Source organism: Neolamprologus multifasciatus, chromosome 12, assembly GCF_963576455.1.
Source record: "Neolamprologus multifasciatus chromosome 12, fNeoMul1.2, whole genome shotgun sequence".
Classification (NCBI taxonomy): Eukaryota; Metazoa; Chordata; class Actinopteri; order Cichliformes; family Cichlidae; genus Neolamprologus; species Neolamprologus multifasciatus.
This window is the reverse complement of record NC_140450.1, coordinates 2,947,067-2,962,853: the sequence shown is the minus strand read 5'-3', so window position 1 is coordinate 2,962,853 and position 15,787 is coordinate 2,947,067. Positions and strand designations below refer to the sequence as shown.

At 40.3% G+C, this 15,787-nt stretch overlaps 1 protein-coding gene across 8 annotated transcripts in view; it reads left to right on the top strand.

Annotated features, from left to right (window-relative positions):
- Positions 1-15,787, top strand: part of unc13ba (unc-13 homolog Ba (C. elegans)) — a 207,586-nt gene that overhangs the window by 128,506 nt on the left and 63,293 nt on the right. For all 8 annotated transcript variants that reach the window (XM_085179929.1, XM_085179932.1, XM_085179931.1 and 5 more), the window contains 5 exons: positions 35-110; positions 2,520-2,525; positions 8,974-9,048; positions 10,868-11,087; positions 11,170-11,397. In XM_085179929.1, the coding sequence (XP_085036055.1) occupies positions 35-110; positions 2,520-2,525; positions 8,974-9,048; positions 10,868-11,087; positions 11,170-11,397 (605 nt within the window). The remainder of the gene's footprint in view (positions 1-34; positions 111-2,519; positions 2,526-8,973; positions 9,049-10,867; positions 11,088-11,169; positions 11,398-15,787) is intronic.

Sequence of the window (15,787 nt, the reverse complement as noted above, 5' to 3'; positions counted from 1 at the left end):
TCAATACATTTCCACATTCGATTGTTGTGTACAGGGGGAACACACCGTTTGGCATCGACAGCATGCCAGATCTCCGCAAGAGAAGGCCCATTCCCCTCGTTAGTGAGCTGGTAAGCAAACACTCCATCATTTTCCTTGTGACATTTTAATTTTGACCCCTTCTGACCCTAAACTTGATCAGCTAATTGAAAATAAAGACAGCCACCTTTCATACTGACTTGTATTTGAATATGCAGATGAATATACCAGTTTGAAAATGTCAGTCAATCGTGACAAAGCGAGCTAAACAATCTCCCACATGAGAGCAATAAAACAGGTTTATCATTTAACTGCAATGATGGAGTCATGTGGCACTGCTGTGAATAATGAACAACTCGCTTAATTAAATTTTCCCAACTAACATGAATTTCATATTTGATTATATCTAAAATTATTTTGCATTTCTAACTATTGACAAATAAAGGTCTAGCTATATAACTATATTCTCAAACGTCTTCACTGACCCATCCAAATCATCAGGTGATGCAATCACTTTCACGGCCACAGGTGTATAAGATAAAGCAGCCGGACATGCAAGAGTGAGTCGCTCCCAGGAGCTCAGGGAATTCCAGCAGTGTAGTGAAATTTCCAATCTGTTAAATATCCCACAGTCAACTGTTTGGGGTATTATAACAAAGTGAAAGTGACTGGGATCACAGCAACTCATTGTGCCGAGTGTAAAGTTTGGTGGAGAGGGGATTATGGTGTGGGGCTGTTTTCCACCCTTTAGTTCCAGTGAAAGGAACTCTTTCATTTTGGACAATTTCATGCTCTCGACATATTGGGAACGGTTTGGGGATGGACCAACATGACTGTGCACCAGTGTGCAAAGCAAGGTCCATAAAGACATGGATGAGAGATTGTGGTGTGGAAGAACTTGCCTGGTCTGCATGAAGTCCTGACCTAAGCCCAGTAGAACACCTTTGACTGCAAGACAGGCCTTCCAATCCAACATCAGTGTCTGACCTTTCAAATGTGCTTCTGGAAGTTTGGCCTGAAATTCCCATAAACACTCCTAATCCTTCCTAGGAGAGTTGAAACTGTTGAAGCAAAAGGTGGGTCGACATATCAATTAAGTCTATGAATTAAGAACGGGAGGTTTTATTATTGGTTAGTTAACAGTATTTTTACCGTATGCACCAAAACAGCAGTGTGAAATAAATGAATATCTGCAGCTTCCATTCCTGATCACTCAGTTGAAACGTTTGGGTTAAAGAAACTGCTGATAAATATCCGAAATAAAGCCAAGGCAGTATAGATCATAGGGGACTTAGTATGTTCATTTCCTGTTTAACCCTTGTAATGTGTTCGGGTCTGTGAGACCCATGCCATTTAGAGGCTGTGGCCCCTTTAGGCAGTATATACCATCAAAACCTGCAAAATATGGTATAAAGATATGTACACTGGATTATAACTGATTTTCTTGTTTTTATAACATTTTATTGGAAAAAAACGAGAAGCACATTAATTCATAAATGCGATCGAACAAAGGTAAAGGGACAAAAGTAACCGTGTTTGCTGTTCACATGGCTCGTAATTGGGATGAAGTAAACATCTGTTGAGTAATTTAACATAAAACTGTTTGATAGTGTTAATTGGAAAGCCAAAACTCCACCAGACCCATGAACACTGGCTGAGTAACAAAAATACGAACACCATACAAGGGTTAAGCTCCTCCCCTTTTAAGCTAACTTTCTTCTTATTGGCTGCTACCATAAACTAAAGGTTTCAGCAACAGAGGATCAGCAAAGGGAGGGTGGGGCTTCTGTGCTCACAGCCAAAAGTGCGTCTCAAAGTTATTGTGCAAGGTAAAAAAAAGCTGAATCTGTTCACAGAAGTCTGAAGGTTCAGCTTCTGGTTCACAGGGTTTACTAACCTGTACAGTACCAATACATACAAGTCAGAGAATAAATAAAAGCATAATAGTCCCTCTTTCAGATTCATGAGCTTCACTGCTGAGCTTTGGTGGAGTACACACTGTTGGCCTAGCGATGGTCACCAAAGCAACCGTAGCTCTCATTTGCTTGTTTTTTTCATGTACCCATTGCACAAATATGTATTATGGGGATTTTCCATGTTGCTGTTTTGTGTAGTGCATAGTTTTTGTTTCTGTTTGTAACTGTGGTGCACGAGATGTTTTGCCATAACTTTACTTGTGGATTTCAGCTGTAATGATCGATTTAAGGCCTTCAGTTTCTAAAGCGGCAATTAAAAAAAACGATGCAAGAGTTGTACATACTACAATCACCTGATTTGATTCTTAAAGATTGATCATTTGCAGGTTAGATGCAGGATATTTAAACAGCACTCGTACAGCAGCGATCGCTGGGTAGTAGTTTGTTTGCAAGCAGTGAATTGTTGGTTTCAGGGTAAAAGCTGCTGGTCCTCTCAGAGGGGAACCTGTTTGTTTTGTCTCTAACCTTTTCTTTCTTCTTGTTTTCTTTCTTTGCACATGTCTCCCTGCCTTTGTCCGCCCTCAGGCGATGGTGAGTAAAAGACCAGAGATTTCAGCTGCTGTACTTTATTATTTGTTTGAGGCGCTTTGTTTCAAACTCTGCTTTGTAGCGAAGCATTTTGATCTGCTCAGTGCGAGTTTTTCTTTTGTGGGTTTTCATACATTCAGTGTGAGCATGCACACACATGCAGCACATACAAGTCAAATATAAATCCGTTTATTTCAAAATAAGCTGACAAAACTTTGTGTGAATATTTTCAGATTTCCCTTATTTTGAGGGAGATTTGTGTTTTCGATTAAACACGATGTTAACCGCTCCATTTTTTTTTACATAACACATCCACTACTCTACAAAAACGCTAATAAATGTTAAGGTAAGTAGTGGCTTTCTCCCCTCAGTCTTCAGCTGAGTACTTTGGAGAGGCTCAGACATAGATCCGTTGGCTGCAGCTGTGAATATTCAGTCCCTGAGACTTGTTTGATTAAAGAAACTCGTCTCCTTTGATTTAAAGTGATGCTCCAGGGTGAAGGTCACTCTTTCAATGGCTGATATGACAGATCAGGTTTGAAGGGATCTAAAGATTCTTGAACAAGCTCATCTAACTTCATCAAGCTTTGTCAATTCATCAATCATAAAGAGTAAGTGACCCAGACAGGAGATGATGTCCACGGATGAACAAGAAACTTTTCAGATGGAACTAAAGTAGTTTGAAGATAAAACTGCAGAAACTCGGAAATACGAACAGACAGTAGTTTGTGATGTTACCTGTAAAGAGTAAAAGTTTCAGATAAATAGAAATAAGATAATTACAAAATTGCTGCTATTTTTACAATGCAAATCGCACTTACAGCAGAGAGCTTTTTAGGAGCAACATGGTGTCCAACCAAAGAGTAATGCAGCCAAACCAGGAAACATGCACACATAGATACAGTGGGATACATATTGACTAGATGTAGTGGACTTCTGGTTCTGGCTGATTGTGATGTTATGTGGACTGAGCTGCAGCGTGCCGTATTTCCGGTTTTACTTTGATAGTCCCGTGTGCTTTGTTAGTGTGTTTAGTTTTAGTTCCAGCTGTGTTTCCCTCCTGTTTCCCGTTCTCGGAGTTCTCCGATGTGTGTTTTAGTCCTCAGTCTTCTCCTGGTCATTGTGGCGTTGTTAACCTACACTCCCTCCGTGCTGTGTTTGCTCCCTTCGTGTTCCGAGAATTCCCTAGCTCGTGTTTCCCAGTTTAGTCTCCAGTGTACAGTTTAGTTTCTAGTTTTTGTGTTTGACATTATAGTTAGCTTTTGTTAAGTTCATTTTTATGTAGCGTTAGCTACGCCCTAAGTTTAACTTTCTGTTTCCGAGTCCTGCAATTGGGTCCTTCATCCTGCCTGCCACACAGCGCTCACCATGACAAATATAACTTTGAAAATTCATAAAACCTTTAAAGTGTTTTTTTTAAAAAAACATTTGATGGCCAGTCCTGTTTTTATACCCTGGTGTTATTGAAATTAAAGTTATGGATCTCTTTCCATTTAGATTAGGGTTAGGTTTGCTTAGGACAGGGGTGGGCAACTCCAGGCCTCGAGGGCCGGTGTCCTGCAGGTTTTAGATCTCACCCTGGGTCAACACACCTGAATCAAATGAATAGTTCATTACCAGCCTCTGGAGAACTTCAGGACATGTTGATCAGGTAATTTAGCCATTTAAATCAGCTGTGCTGCATCAAGGACATATTTAAAACCTGCAGGACACCGGCCCTCGAGGCCTGGAGTTCCCACCCCTGGCGTAGAATAAAATAATTGCGTTGCATCCTGTTGCTACAACATCCTTCTACAAAAGATATGAAGATATAAATTCTAGATACTCTTTTAACCTTCCCTACTCACAGACAGGAGCTTCCAGTCTGTGCTACTGGGCCACGGACATGTTTTTAATGTTTTCCAGCATCGACTGATCTCTTTTTGGCACTTTAAAGATATTTCACCTTGGGCTGTCTACCTGTCCAGTGGTATCGTATCCACTTCTATGAGCTTAGCTGTCAGAATGGATTAAGAGAAGCTGAGCATTCAGAAAGAAAAAAGAAATTTTCCATTGAGTCACAGCTGGAGAGGGTTTAATTCTTTAAGCATGCTTGGTAATACCTTTCAGGCTGATGCACTTCAGCCAGAGAGGCGTATGTCAGAGAACTGACCATTACAGCAAATTATTGAACAGTTAGGTCTAACAGGAAAGACGAGGGTGTTTCAAGAGGGCTCGCAATGACTGTTCAGAGAATTCAATAACCTCACTTCACTGATAAGTTCACACGAACTCAACAAACTAGTTGAATCGACAGCGCTAAAAATAACAGGAGGTTGTGGCACTGGCATGTGATTAATCATCAGAAAAACCGTGACTAAGCAAAAGGTCTTATATCTATCTCACATGCATGATTATAAACTGATCATACTGACGGTTCTCCTGGTTTCAGTGAATGTGACACGTATGTGAAACAGCTCATTCCACTCATATGAGCACAAATTCAGGGCTCGGTGTGATCCAATGCCAGGCTAATATTAAAGCTACGATACGTAATTACCTTTGTTAGGTTAGACAGAACCAGTGAAAGTTTGGTTTATTGATATAGATGTTTAAGACCTTGAATGTGTATATATACAATCTACACTCCACAAAACCCTCACTCCATATCAGGGTTTTAATAGTTTTGTAAAATAAAAACAAATTTTCATTAGTTTTTATTTTTATTTAGTTTTGACTTCAGATTTTCAATTTTATATCAGTTTTAATTAGTTTTTACCAATTGTTTGCTAGTTTAGTTTAGTTTTTATTTTTTTTAAAAATCCTTAGTTTCAGTTTAGTTTTGATTAGTTTCAGTTATAGTTTTAGTTGTGTTTGCAATAATTAAGTGTAACAAAATCCCAGTTTCATCATATCAGTCATTCTCTTCATCCTTGGGTATGTTGCTATTCCAGCTACCATACTGCACCCTGGACAGGTCGCCTGTCTGTCGCAGGGCTAACATGCAGAGACAGACAACTCACATTCCCACCTATGGGTTCTTTAAATAAATAAATAAAGGCAGATGAACAACCATTGATACCAGGCAACTATAAAATGTATATCTTGGCCCCAATGAGACTATTAACTCTCGCAGCACCGGGTGTTCGTAATTTTGGTTCAAGTGAATTGATAAACTTTTTGAAGGCAATTGACTCACACAGTTGTGTAGATATCCCCGTCCTGTTGTCTCGGGATGCATCCCGCTGCCTTGCCTGGGGTTAGCTTCTGTTTTCTGGGGATGAGGGTTGAGTGTGCTCCCTTACCTTCTCAAGCTAAGCTAGGTTAGCCTTCTTGTGTGAGCTTTTCAAGTGCACTTTAAGGTTTGTGGGATTTTTTTCCCTTTAGAAATGTCCCTCATAATTTGTCTCTTTCCACTACAAGACACTTGCTTTATCCAAAACACAGTCATATTCAAAGTAATCCCAAATTGGACTCTGGCGCTTTCTTCCGACTTTTCCTGACATGATTCTGCGCGTGGACGGAGCAGCAACACAGACGACTCGACTAACGTGCTGCCACCTGCTGGCATAATGAGACACAGCAAGAAAAAATCTGGAAACTAAACTTCATTTTCACCCTTGACTCTTGTATGACACGCACACATCAATGAAAACTAAACACATTTTTGCTATAAATTCAGTTAATTTTAGTTAGTTTTGTGAACACTCATTACAGTTTTAGTTAGTTTTCCTTTTTTTGTTTTTATTTTTATTTCCGTTAACGAAAATGTTTTTTCACTTCTAGTTATTTCGTTAGTTTTCGTTAACGATAATAACCTTGCTCCATATAATGGGCCATTTTTGACATTGTAAATTAATCAATTCTAGCCCTTGATGTCACAAAAAGAGAGTAATAAGTATCTCTCAGTATCTGTGATCTGATTTCCCTCTCACTAATTTCCAATGAAGGAAGCTAAACTAAATACAGGCAACTAACAATCAGAAAACTCTTCATTGCACTCAATCAAAACACTGCTTCTTCAAGTGAAGAGTTTCGTAACGACTCATTCTGCAAATAAATGACTTTGATCAGTTTAATATGATGATAACTGACAGCAAGCTGCCGTGAGAGGCGTCACTGTAGGATTAAGAAATCTGTGCATGTATTTGAAGAATATTCTCAGGTGCGTCACATAAATGAGAAATGGAAACACTTTTCAGCTTTAGTGGTTTCTACCTGTGTTCTCTTTATTTACTTCCTTTTTGGTCAATAACTTTCTTATAGTTTCACATTAAATGTAAACCAACAAGAAGCAGAAAATTAACGTAGCTCATCACAAAGACTGGAAGCAAGCGGAACAACTTTAGTAAACTGGAGTGTTGAAATGCTGAGAGTGAAAATGATGCAGAGAGGGGCGGAGCACAAAGCAAGCTCAACATAACCAGGCTTCCTTTGTGTTAGCAGACTCATCAAAATCCAATAATGATATTAGCTTCGTTTTCTTGCACAAAGCTTTCAGCTTAAGGCTCTGCGTGTGCTCGTTTGACACATGATTTAAATAATCGATTGCCGCCTACTCCAGCCAGGAACAGGTCATGGAGAGATGTGAAGGATAATGATAACATTTCCAACTGAGACACGAGAGAAGTGCCACAGAAAAGTTAATATATGATGTTTCTCTCAGAGCATCTTTAGTGCTTATTTTTATTTCTTACAGCTGCACAACAGAGGCCTAAAATTTAAACTTGATCTTATTTTTTTACATTTTTGCTCAATTTGCTGAAATTCCAGATGTGTAACAAAAACCTGAAGACCAACTGCAAAACTTATTGTTGTTATGTGTTTGTTTTTTTTACCAAAACTTACCAAAAGGTCAGGTTAGTGAAGATAAGCAACTTGTGGTGACCAAGAAATTTATAAAAGGGTAAAAAAGCAGGGTTAGCCAATAGTAATGACCACAAATACAGTGAATAAATACGTATAGTTGTATCATTTCAGGGTTCATAGTAAGATCTTGCAGTGTTGACAATTATCTAACAATGTTTTTCAGATTCGCTGTTTTGTGAAGTTGTGTGTTGATGATACTGGCAGAGCAACAGCTCACATGATCCTATCTGCATTTGTTATTTTTGTATCTTTTTTGTACACTTAATGGTTTTCAGCAGCTCCATAAACACTTAATCATAAAATGTAAATCTGTGGGCAGTTAATCCATGCCCCCCTGAATTGCCTTAACCCTTTAAAACCAGTCAGAGCAGCACGCTCCATTTTGCATAACTATTTTTAAATCCCGGTAGCTCTGCAACCACGTGAGCTAGCGCAATAATTCTTTTTGCATATGAAACGGGAGGAGTTGTACTTACATCTTATGCCATCAGCTTGTCCTCGGTCACAGTTTCCTTCCACATATAGCTTTGCAAAAACTGCATAAAAAGCGCTTGCAGCAACAAAAACATAATATTCCAGAAACACGTTTTTAAAAGTTATCTTTGACTTTCTGACTTTCTGTGTGGTTTCTGGGATGCTTAGGACTCATATTGCACTGCTGGAAATAGTTTATTTTGATGCATATGCTGTTTTTTTTTTTTTGCAAATTTGCATTATAATATTAATTTTTCTTTTTCCTGCAGTATATAAAAATTGGTGTATTTCAAAAATAAATCTATGAAGACACTCAAAATAAATTTCCTGTGGTGGGAAACTATTTTGTGCAACTTTTTTGTATTTACAGTTTTGAGGGATAAGCCTCTTAAATTTCTCTAACTAGAAATATATGTTAAAAAACAAAAACGATTTTCAATTTTTTTGTAGTTTATTGCACTTTTTTGCAATTTATGTAATTACTATGCACTTAATGCAGACATATTATTAAAATTTAGGCTGTAATGGTTGTATTGATGTATAGCAACTTGAAATGCTCCCAAAAATGGCTCCACAGCATGTAAAAATATAATATAAGCTCTGGCGGACTTGGTTCTATGGTAGGTGTTAAAGGGTTAACCTATGACTTAACAGCCTCATATATGACACATGTGATATAAAAATATCATTCGTAGTGAATATTATCAGCTCATCTGCTCATCTCAGAAGGTAAAACATAACCACCTTTGTGCCACTGAAAACTCTGCCTTTAGCCTCGACAAACCTGCTGAGCAAATTTGAAAGATTCCTGCTAATTGTACATCACAAAGAGCCTCACAACTGTAGCAGCGCGAGCGTGCGTGAGGGTTCGTCCTCAAGGAGACAATACACGAGAGTAGTGTGTTTCAGAAAGTGTGCCTCAAAGACAAAAGGAGAACAAAAGCGTGTGTTGTTCTTGTGATGCTGAGCTTTCACTGCTTTCAAAGAAAAGCCCAACATCACACAAACTATTGATTCCCTGAATTTTAAAGCGGAAAGTTTTCTTTGTCTTTTCTTTTAAACGTGTTTGTTTGCGTGTTTCTCCGTGGCTGTGAATTCCTGATTTCTCTCTTTTCTCTCTCATTTCTAGTCTATGCTACAGTCCAGGAAAGCTGGACTCGCCCACACACTGGCCACACGGACCTCCCTGAAAGACGAAGAGCTTGTGAGTGGCCAAGTGCATATGCCATACAGATAAACACACACACACACACACAAACAATAAAGGTGTGAGTTACCTCGATGCCAGCTAAGCTCAACTTATTTTTACAAACAGTCACACACACTTTTTCACACTTTTTTCCCCTCCAACTGTTTTCCTGCTGTCATTATCCTGCAGCCATATTGTTGATCTGTTTGTTGGTGATCCAATATACTGTAGGCTCTGGATTTTGCTGAGTCAACTTCAGACAGCTTCATGTTTTAATGGAGGCAGGGGCAGACTTCATGTTTGTTTATTATAGTTCATTTTGCAATTCTTTTCCATGCCTCGCTGTGCCAAGTCATGATGGTGATTACATTATATATCAGAAGAAGCATTAATAATTAAAGTGCATAAAGTAGGTCACTGGATTTGGCAAAAAACGATACAGCAGAGGACAGGAGGAGATTCAAAGGTTGGGATTTTCTTTTCAGAGTATAATTACACATGAAAAATTAAGAGTTTGGATGAAACACCATTTACTAGAGTCCTACAGTGTAGAAGACTTGTGCACAAGCATGTGCAGCTCAAGTGCAATGCTAAAAATAGACCATGCAATAAATACCGGCTCACCTTATAACTGAGTGACTTTAGTTTTAAGGCCATAGGTTGTGTTGGTGGACTGAACCGTATTGATGGTCTCTCACCTTTTTTCCTACAATATATGAACCTTCATGACTTGTGTTGCGAACTCTTTTTATTTTGTTGGATTCCGATTCCAAGTTTATGTTTCTCATCAATTCAGACAGGAAGCCTGGAGCCCAATGATGTGCAGGCTTTAAAAGTGAGCTGGTCATTTAGAGCATGCATTTAATTATTACTTGAAAATACAGACCTACATAAACATTTATAGAAGAGTACTCTGCACATGTTCGTGTGGGTGTGCATGGTGTAAGGGGGTTCATAGAAAAGAAAAGAAAAACACTGAGATAAACAACGTGTACAATGCTAACGGTTCTGTTATTTCAGTCGGACAGTGTGAAAAGAAACTTTAAAAATGTGCTGCTAAAGGTTCGTCCTTTTTGGTCATCAACAGCCAAAAAGTACCAAAAACAGTCGCCGACAAATGGAAATCAAAGGTGATAAAATCACAGAAAAGAAGTGAAATCAGAAGGTCGAGTCAATAAAAGTGAAATTATTGATACAAAACAGTCATTTCTATTAGTAACTCCACCACACCAGCATCTCTACCATGATAATTATAAAGAAAAGAATAAAGAGAGCATTAACAATAATAATAATGACTCACTTGCCCTCTATACAAAATTCACCAAATCAAACTGGGCTTCTTGTCAAAGTGTCCTCTGGTCTTGTGTAGATTGTTCACCTCCTCCCACGCTCCTCCCACAACATCAGAATTGAGTTCGTCAGAGAAAAGTCGTAGAATTTCAATCAAATTAACTGCTGTGCATAATCAAAGCTCGCTGTCATTTTAAATGATACTTCCTTAAAATTACGCTTTGACAGCTTTCCTGAATTACTTCTGCAGACCTTACTTAAATCAGAGTACAGTGAACACAACTAGCTAATATATACTTTTATATAATTATGTATTACTAAGTGCAAATAGTCTTTTGTGCATTTCTGTCACTGACCTCATCGTCCTCTGTCTTGCCTTGTTATGCATCCTCGCCTTTTTGCTCCGCCTCTAAGCTGTTGTCTGCTCCCTCCGTTTACTTTCTTTGGAAAATGTTTTAAAAACCAGTCCTACTCCTCGCTTTTATGCTTCTTTCAGACGCACGTTCTCTTTATCGCTTCCTCTCTCTCTTTTTTCCTCCAACAGAAAAACCACGTATACAAGAAGACCCTGCAGGCTCTCATCTACCCCATCTCCTGCACCACGCCGCACAATTTTGAAGTGTGGACCGCCACCACACCCACTTACTGCTACGAGTGCGAGGGTCTGCTGTGGGGCATCGCCCGGCAGGGAATGCGCTGTGCAGAGTGCGGGGTCAAAGTGCATGAGAAATGCCAAGAGCTGCTAAACGCCGACTGCCTGCAAAGTAAGTAAAGTTATTAAACTACCTGACAGCTGAATTGTCATATTTATTATTGCTTCCTGTGAACTCGCTGCATCGCCTTCAGGAGCGGCCGAGAAGAGCTCCAAGACCGGGGCGGAGGACCGGACGCAGCACATCATCATGGCCATGAAAGACCGGATGAAAATCCGCGAGAGGAACAAGCCAGAGATCTTTGAGGAGATCCGTAAAGTGTTCAACGTCTCCAAGATGGTCCACACGCAGAACATGAAGAACATTAAGCAGAGTGTGCTAGATGGCACATCCAAGTGGTCAGCCAAGATCACCATCAATGGTATTTACTTGTTACTTCTTACTTAAAGTTAAAAACATAAACAGTTGCCTATTTTCTCTACAGAGACCATTGAAATGTTTAAGGTAGTTTTAAACTGGAGTCCAAATGCCACATTTCACTACAAGGCATCTTTAATCTGCCTCTGCTTTTGTCTCACTTTCAGTTATTGAAAGATAAAAACACATTTGCACAAACTCTCCCCAACATTTTCAGACTCCTGTTCGGAGCAAATTTCTTGCAGACATCCAGGAAAAGTAATTCCCAGATTCTTTTCACTCTAGTAAAATGTGAAGGTTCCCTTTCTATAATTAACACTGACTTCAGCCACATTTAGTTTAGTGTATTTTAGTTAGGCCCCACATTAGTCAAAAAGGATCTCCGCTTATACGTGGAAAGTATACAGTAGTTACAGCACCAGCAAGACCTCCACAGGCATCAGTGACAAATATGAAAGTGGTTTGGATGGTGGGTTGCAAAGTGTCTTGCAGAGGCAGCTTTAGTCAGGCTAATGGGTTTCAGCTAAGGTGTCAGCTAACATAGGCTGTATCCCAATTCAGGTTCTGCAGCCTTAACGGTCCTCAAGGGCCGCGTACTCAAAGACCGCTAAGGCCGGAAGTGCGAGGCTTGTGAAATGGGACGGTCTAGCCTCCGTCGCGCTGCCCAGGTTGCCTAGCAACCATGATACTAACAGCTGGAAACGTTTCATACAGCTTTGTTTGACAGAAATGAAGGAGAAAATCTTTTGTTCATTTGTTTGTTTGTTTCTACATGAGCTTTGATCTCTCTGATTAAGCTCAGCTATTGAACGGCGTATATTTTAAAGTAAAGGCTTTAAAACCAAGTTAGTACAAACGTCACTAATGTCACATAGCTTTGCCGACATGTGGCCAACAGTAATGTTTTAATGTTCTTCGTTATTAAACATTTGCACATAAATAAGTGACATAATATTCAGTACTTACTTAAAGTTTACTCTTCAGGCACCTCTCATCCGCCGTTTTTTTTTCCCGGCAAAATCATCCACACCCACCGCCGCGCTATGCATTCTGGGATATGTTGGGCTACGAAGTCTACACCGCCACGTCCTTAAAATTCAGGGAAATGAAGGACGCATTTGAGGGCCGCATTTCGAGCAGCCTTCAAATTGGGACAGCCTTCGTCGTGTCGCTGTGACGTAATCGGCCTTAAAATGCGGCCTTTAAGGCTGCAGAGCCTGAATTGGGACACAGCCATAGGCTGGGATCACCTGGGATTGGCTGAGTCCCCAAGGTGTCATTAAAGTCCGTTAGTAAATAAATTCTCCTGGTAAATGCAAAAAACACACAGTGCCTTTAAGGAGGCCTGAATATCAGTCAACCAGACCTCAGTGCACAATTTCCGACACTTTCCCAACAGAGTGACTGTGGGTGTTAGAAAGTTGGAAAAGCAAAGCAGTTTTTTTCATGCATATTCAAATCCGATGAGTGTTAGGAAAGCTGGCACAGTCGTCACCGACACCTGTGTAAACCTGCAGCTGTGCAGAAGTGAAGCAGAGCGTTGCTGAGCCGGAGCGGAGGACAGTTGCTAAAAAATCTCCACCCATATTCATAAAGCATCTTCTTTCCTCACACCGTCTCCTGAGCTGTGCTGAAACTTTAACCGTTTATAGGAAGGAGTTACTAATTTGAACAGATTCACATCCCCACCTCTCTTCGCCGCACATCATCAGGACTGCCACTGTTACCAAAGCAACCAGACATATCACACCATATATTGGCAGCAGTGTTTCCATAGCAGCCATCACACCTTGTCTCCCCAATCAGCAGAGATGAGCTCGTTTAAAGATGAGATACAGGGACGGGCGTGGAGCTGCTGCTTTGCTGAAAATCATTCATAACCTGATGGCTGTCATTCACGTTTCTGCTGAACGAGGTCTGACAAACATACTCGACCGATTCTTGACATGCAGTGATTGTCACGGCTGGGGCGGCGGTCGTGTGGTGGAATGAATGAGCCAAGATGCAGATGGCAGCGGAGATGCAGGTGGAGATTTATTTACAGTGAAAAACCAGGTGAGGGCAGAACTGAATATAAACCTAAACCGGGAAAACTAACACAAACAGAGGACACGAGGCGAAGAACGGAGAGACACGGAGACACCAAAATGATGCAGAAGCTTCACAGAGAAACACAGACGACGCGACACATACTATAAATACACACCAGGTAATCAGGAAATGGCACACAGGAGGGGACACAGCTGGAACTGATGGGCATAACGAGACACGGACCTACAAAGTAAAACAGGAAACACACAGACTGTTTTACAACACAAAACCCGAACAGAGCACAGGTAGGGATAATAAACACGACAACCAAACCCAAAGAACTAATACAAAATCAGAATAAACTGGAAAATAATAATAATAATAATAAACTCAAAGCGCTGGGTCACCGACCCAGGACCATGACAGTAATATAAATTTTTTTTGACACTTTTTATTTGTTTAGGAACATTTTTATGCAACAAGATAAAATAAAAAAAGAAAAACAAAAAACAGAAACAATATGAGGTCATGGGAAGATAACATACGCCCGTACATACATCTGCACATCCACATATACATACGTCAGCAAGTCTGCATTACTAATTCTACGCATTAAAGGGTGCTGCCACAAGCTGTAAAGTCGAGCCATTTCCTCCATCGTCTCCTTCCCAAATCTCCCTGCAGTCGCAGAGTGAAAGTCATACATTCCATCACTTTGACGTCTTCCACTATAGAGGTCAAAAGTGTTACAGTGGGAGGGTCTCTACAGAGCCAGCGTTTTGTTATGGCCTTCCTCGCAGAAGCCAAGAGAACTTTCAGAAGATAAACATCATCTGCAACTAAATCGTCTGTAAAATATCCCAGATACAATGAGGTAAATGTACAAGACACGTGGAATCCCAACACCTCTGTAATGATCTTTACAACTTCCGTCCAGAAGGGTCGTATGAGTGAGAATATATGACCGTAATCAGCCATGTCTTCCCCACAGTTCCTCCAGCAAAACGCAGGTGTAGCACTGAATTTAGACTTCTGTTTAGGCGTTATGAAATAGCGTATAATGTTCTTCCAGCAGAAGTCCCGCCACATGTTGGAGTTAGTTGTGGTAAACTGTGTCTCCCAGATCCGTCCCCACCCAAGTACCGTATTTCCCGGACTACAAAGCGCACCTGAATATTAGCCGCACAAGCTAAAATCAGGGGAAAATCCTGTTTTGTACATACATTAGCCGCACCTGACTAAAAGCCGCAGGTGTTTCAATGTTGACTTATCATATGTAAGAGAATATGCACAAAGCGAATTGTCAGGAAAGAGATGGCTGTTTGGAGACACACCCCTTTTATTAATATTTTGAAAAACAAGTTATGGGTACATATTTGCATAACGTTTTAGGTATATGTACAAGTACGAAACATACTGTGCTTCATAAACGAGTAACAAATGTAGTACATAACAATAACCTACAGCACACCAGAAAAATAGATTCGGACTACCTTTTAGGCTCAGGTGCAGTGACACGGCTTTAACAAGAAGAAACGTCAGTCATTCACCATCTTTCTCTTCTTCCTGCACTAAAACCACCAAAGTCCTCTTCTCCAGTGTCAGATACGAACAGGCTCAGGATGGCTTTGTCATCCACCCTCAGCTTCTTTCCTTCGTTGTCACTTTCAAAACCAAACAAATCCTCGTTGTCAGTGTCAGAGTCGAACACCCTCTGAAGGGCCGTGGCGGTGTTCTCCTCTCCATCATGCAGCAGTCCAGCCCTTCGAAATCCGTTGGTGATCATGGATGTTTTCACACTTTTCCACGCTGTCAGAATCCACCAGTGGAGTTGAGCATAACTTGCTTTTCGCAAGTTTATCGCCTTCCGCTGACCGCATAGCGCTACTTTGAAGTTTGTTTTTCACGCTACTTGTACGGCACTATGTTGCCTGGCGGATGGACATGTGACCAACATACCACTCTTGAACCCTGATACTGTGTATCTCATCACATGCCCTTCCGCCAGGCAACGTAGTGCCGTACAACAGCGGAACAAACAAAACAAATCTTACGATATCACAAAAATCATGGACAATCCTTAGAAAAGCCACCTGACTAAAAGCCGCAGGGTTCAAAGCTTGTGCAAAAAGTAGCGGCTTATAGCCCGACAATTACGGTAATAGAACTTTTAAAAAGTACATGTTCAGAAGCTTTGGAAGCATCTCTTTGCACAGTAGTCGTCCTATCAGTGTGGCTGCTTGTAAGCACAGAAAAGCTTTTCTCTGTAGTTGTAAATGGGATAAAACCCTTTAAACAAGTGAACTTTTTAAACACAATAAAAAAAAGGCTGCATGTGTCTATAAATTGATCGAGCTGTCTAA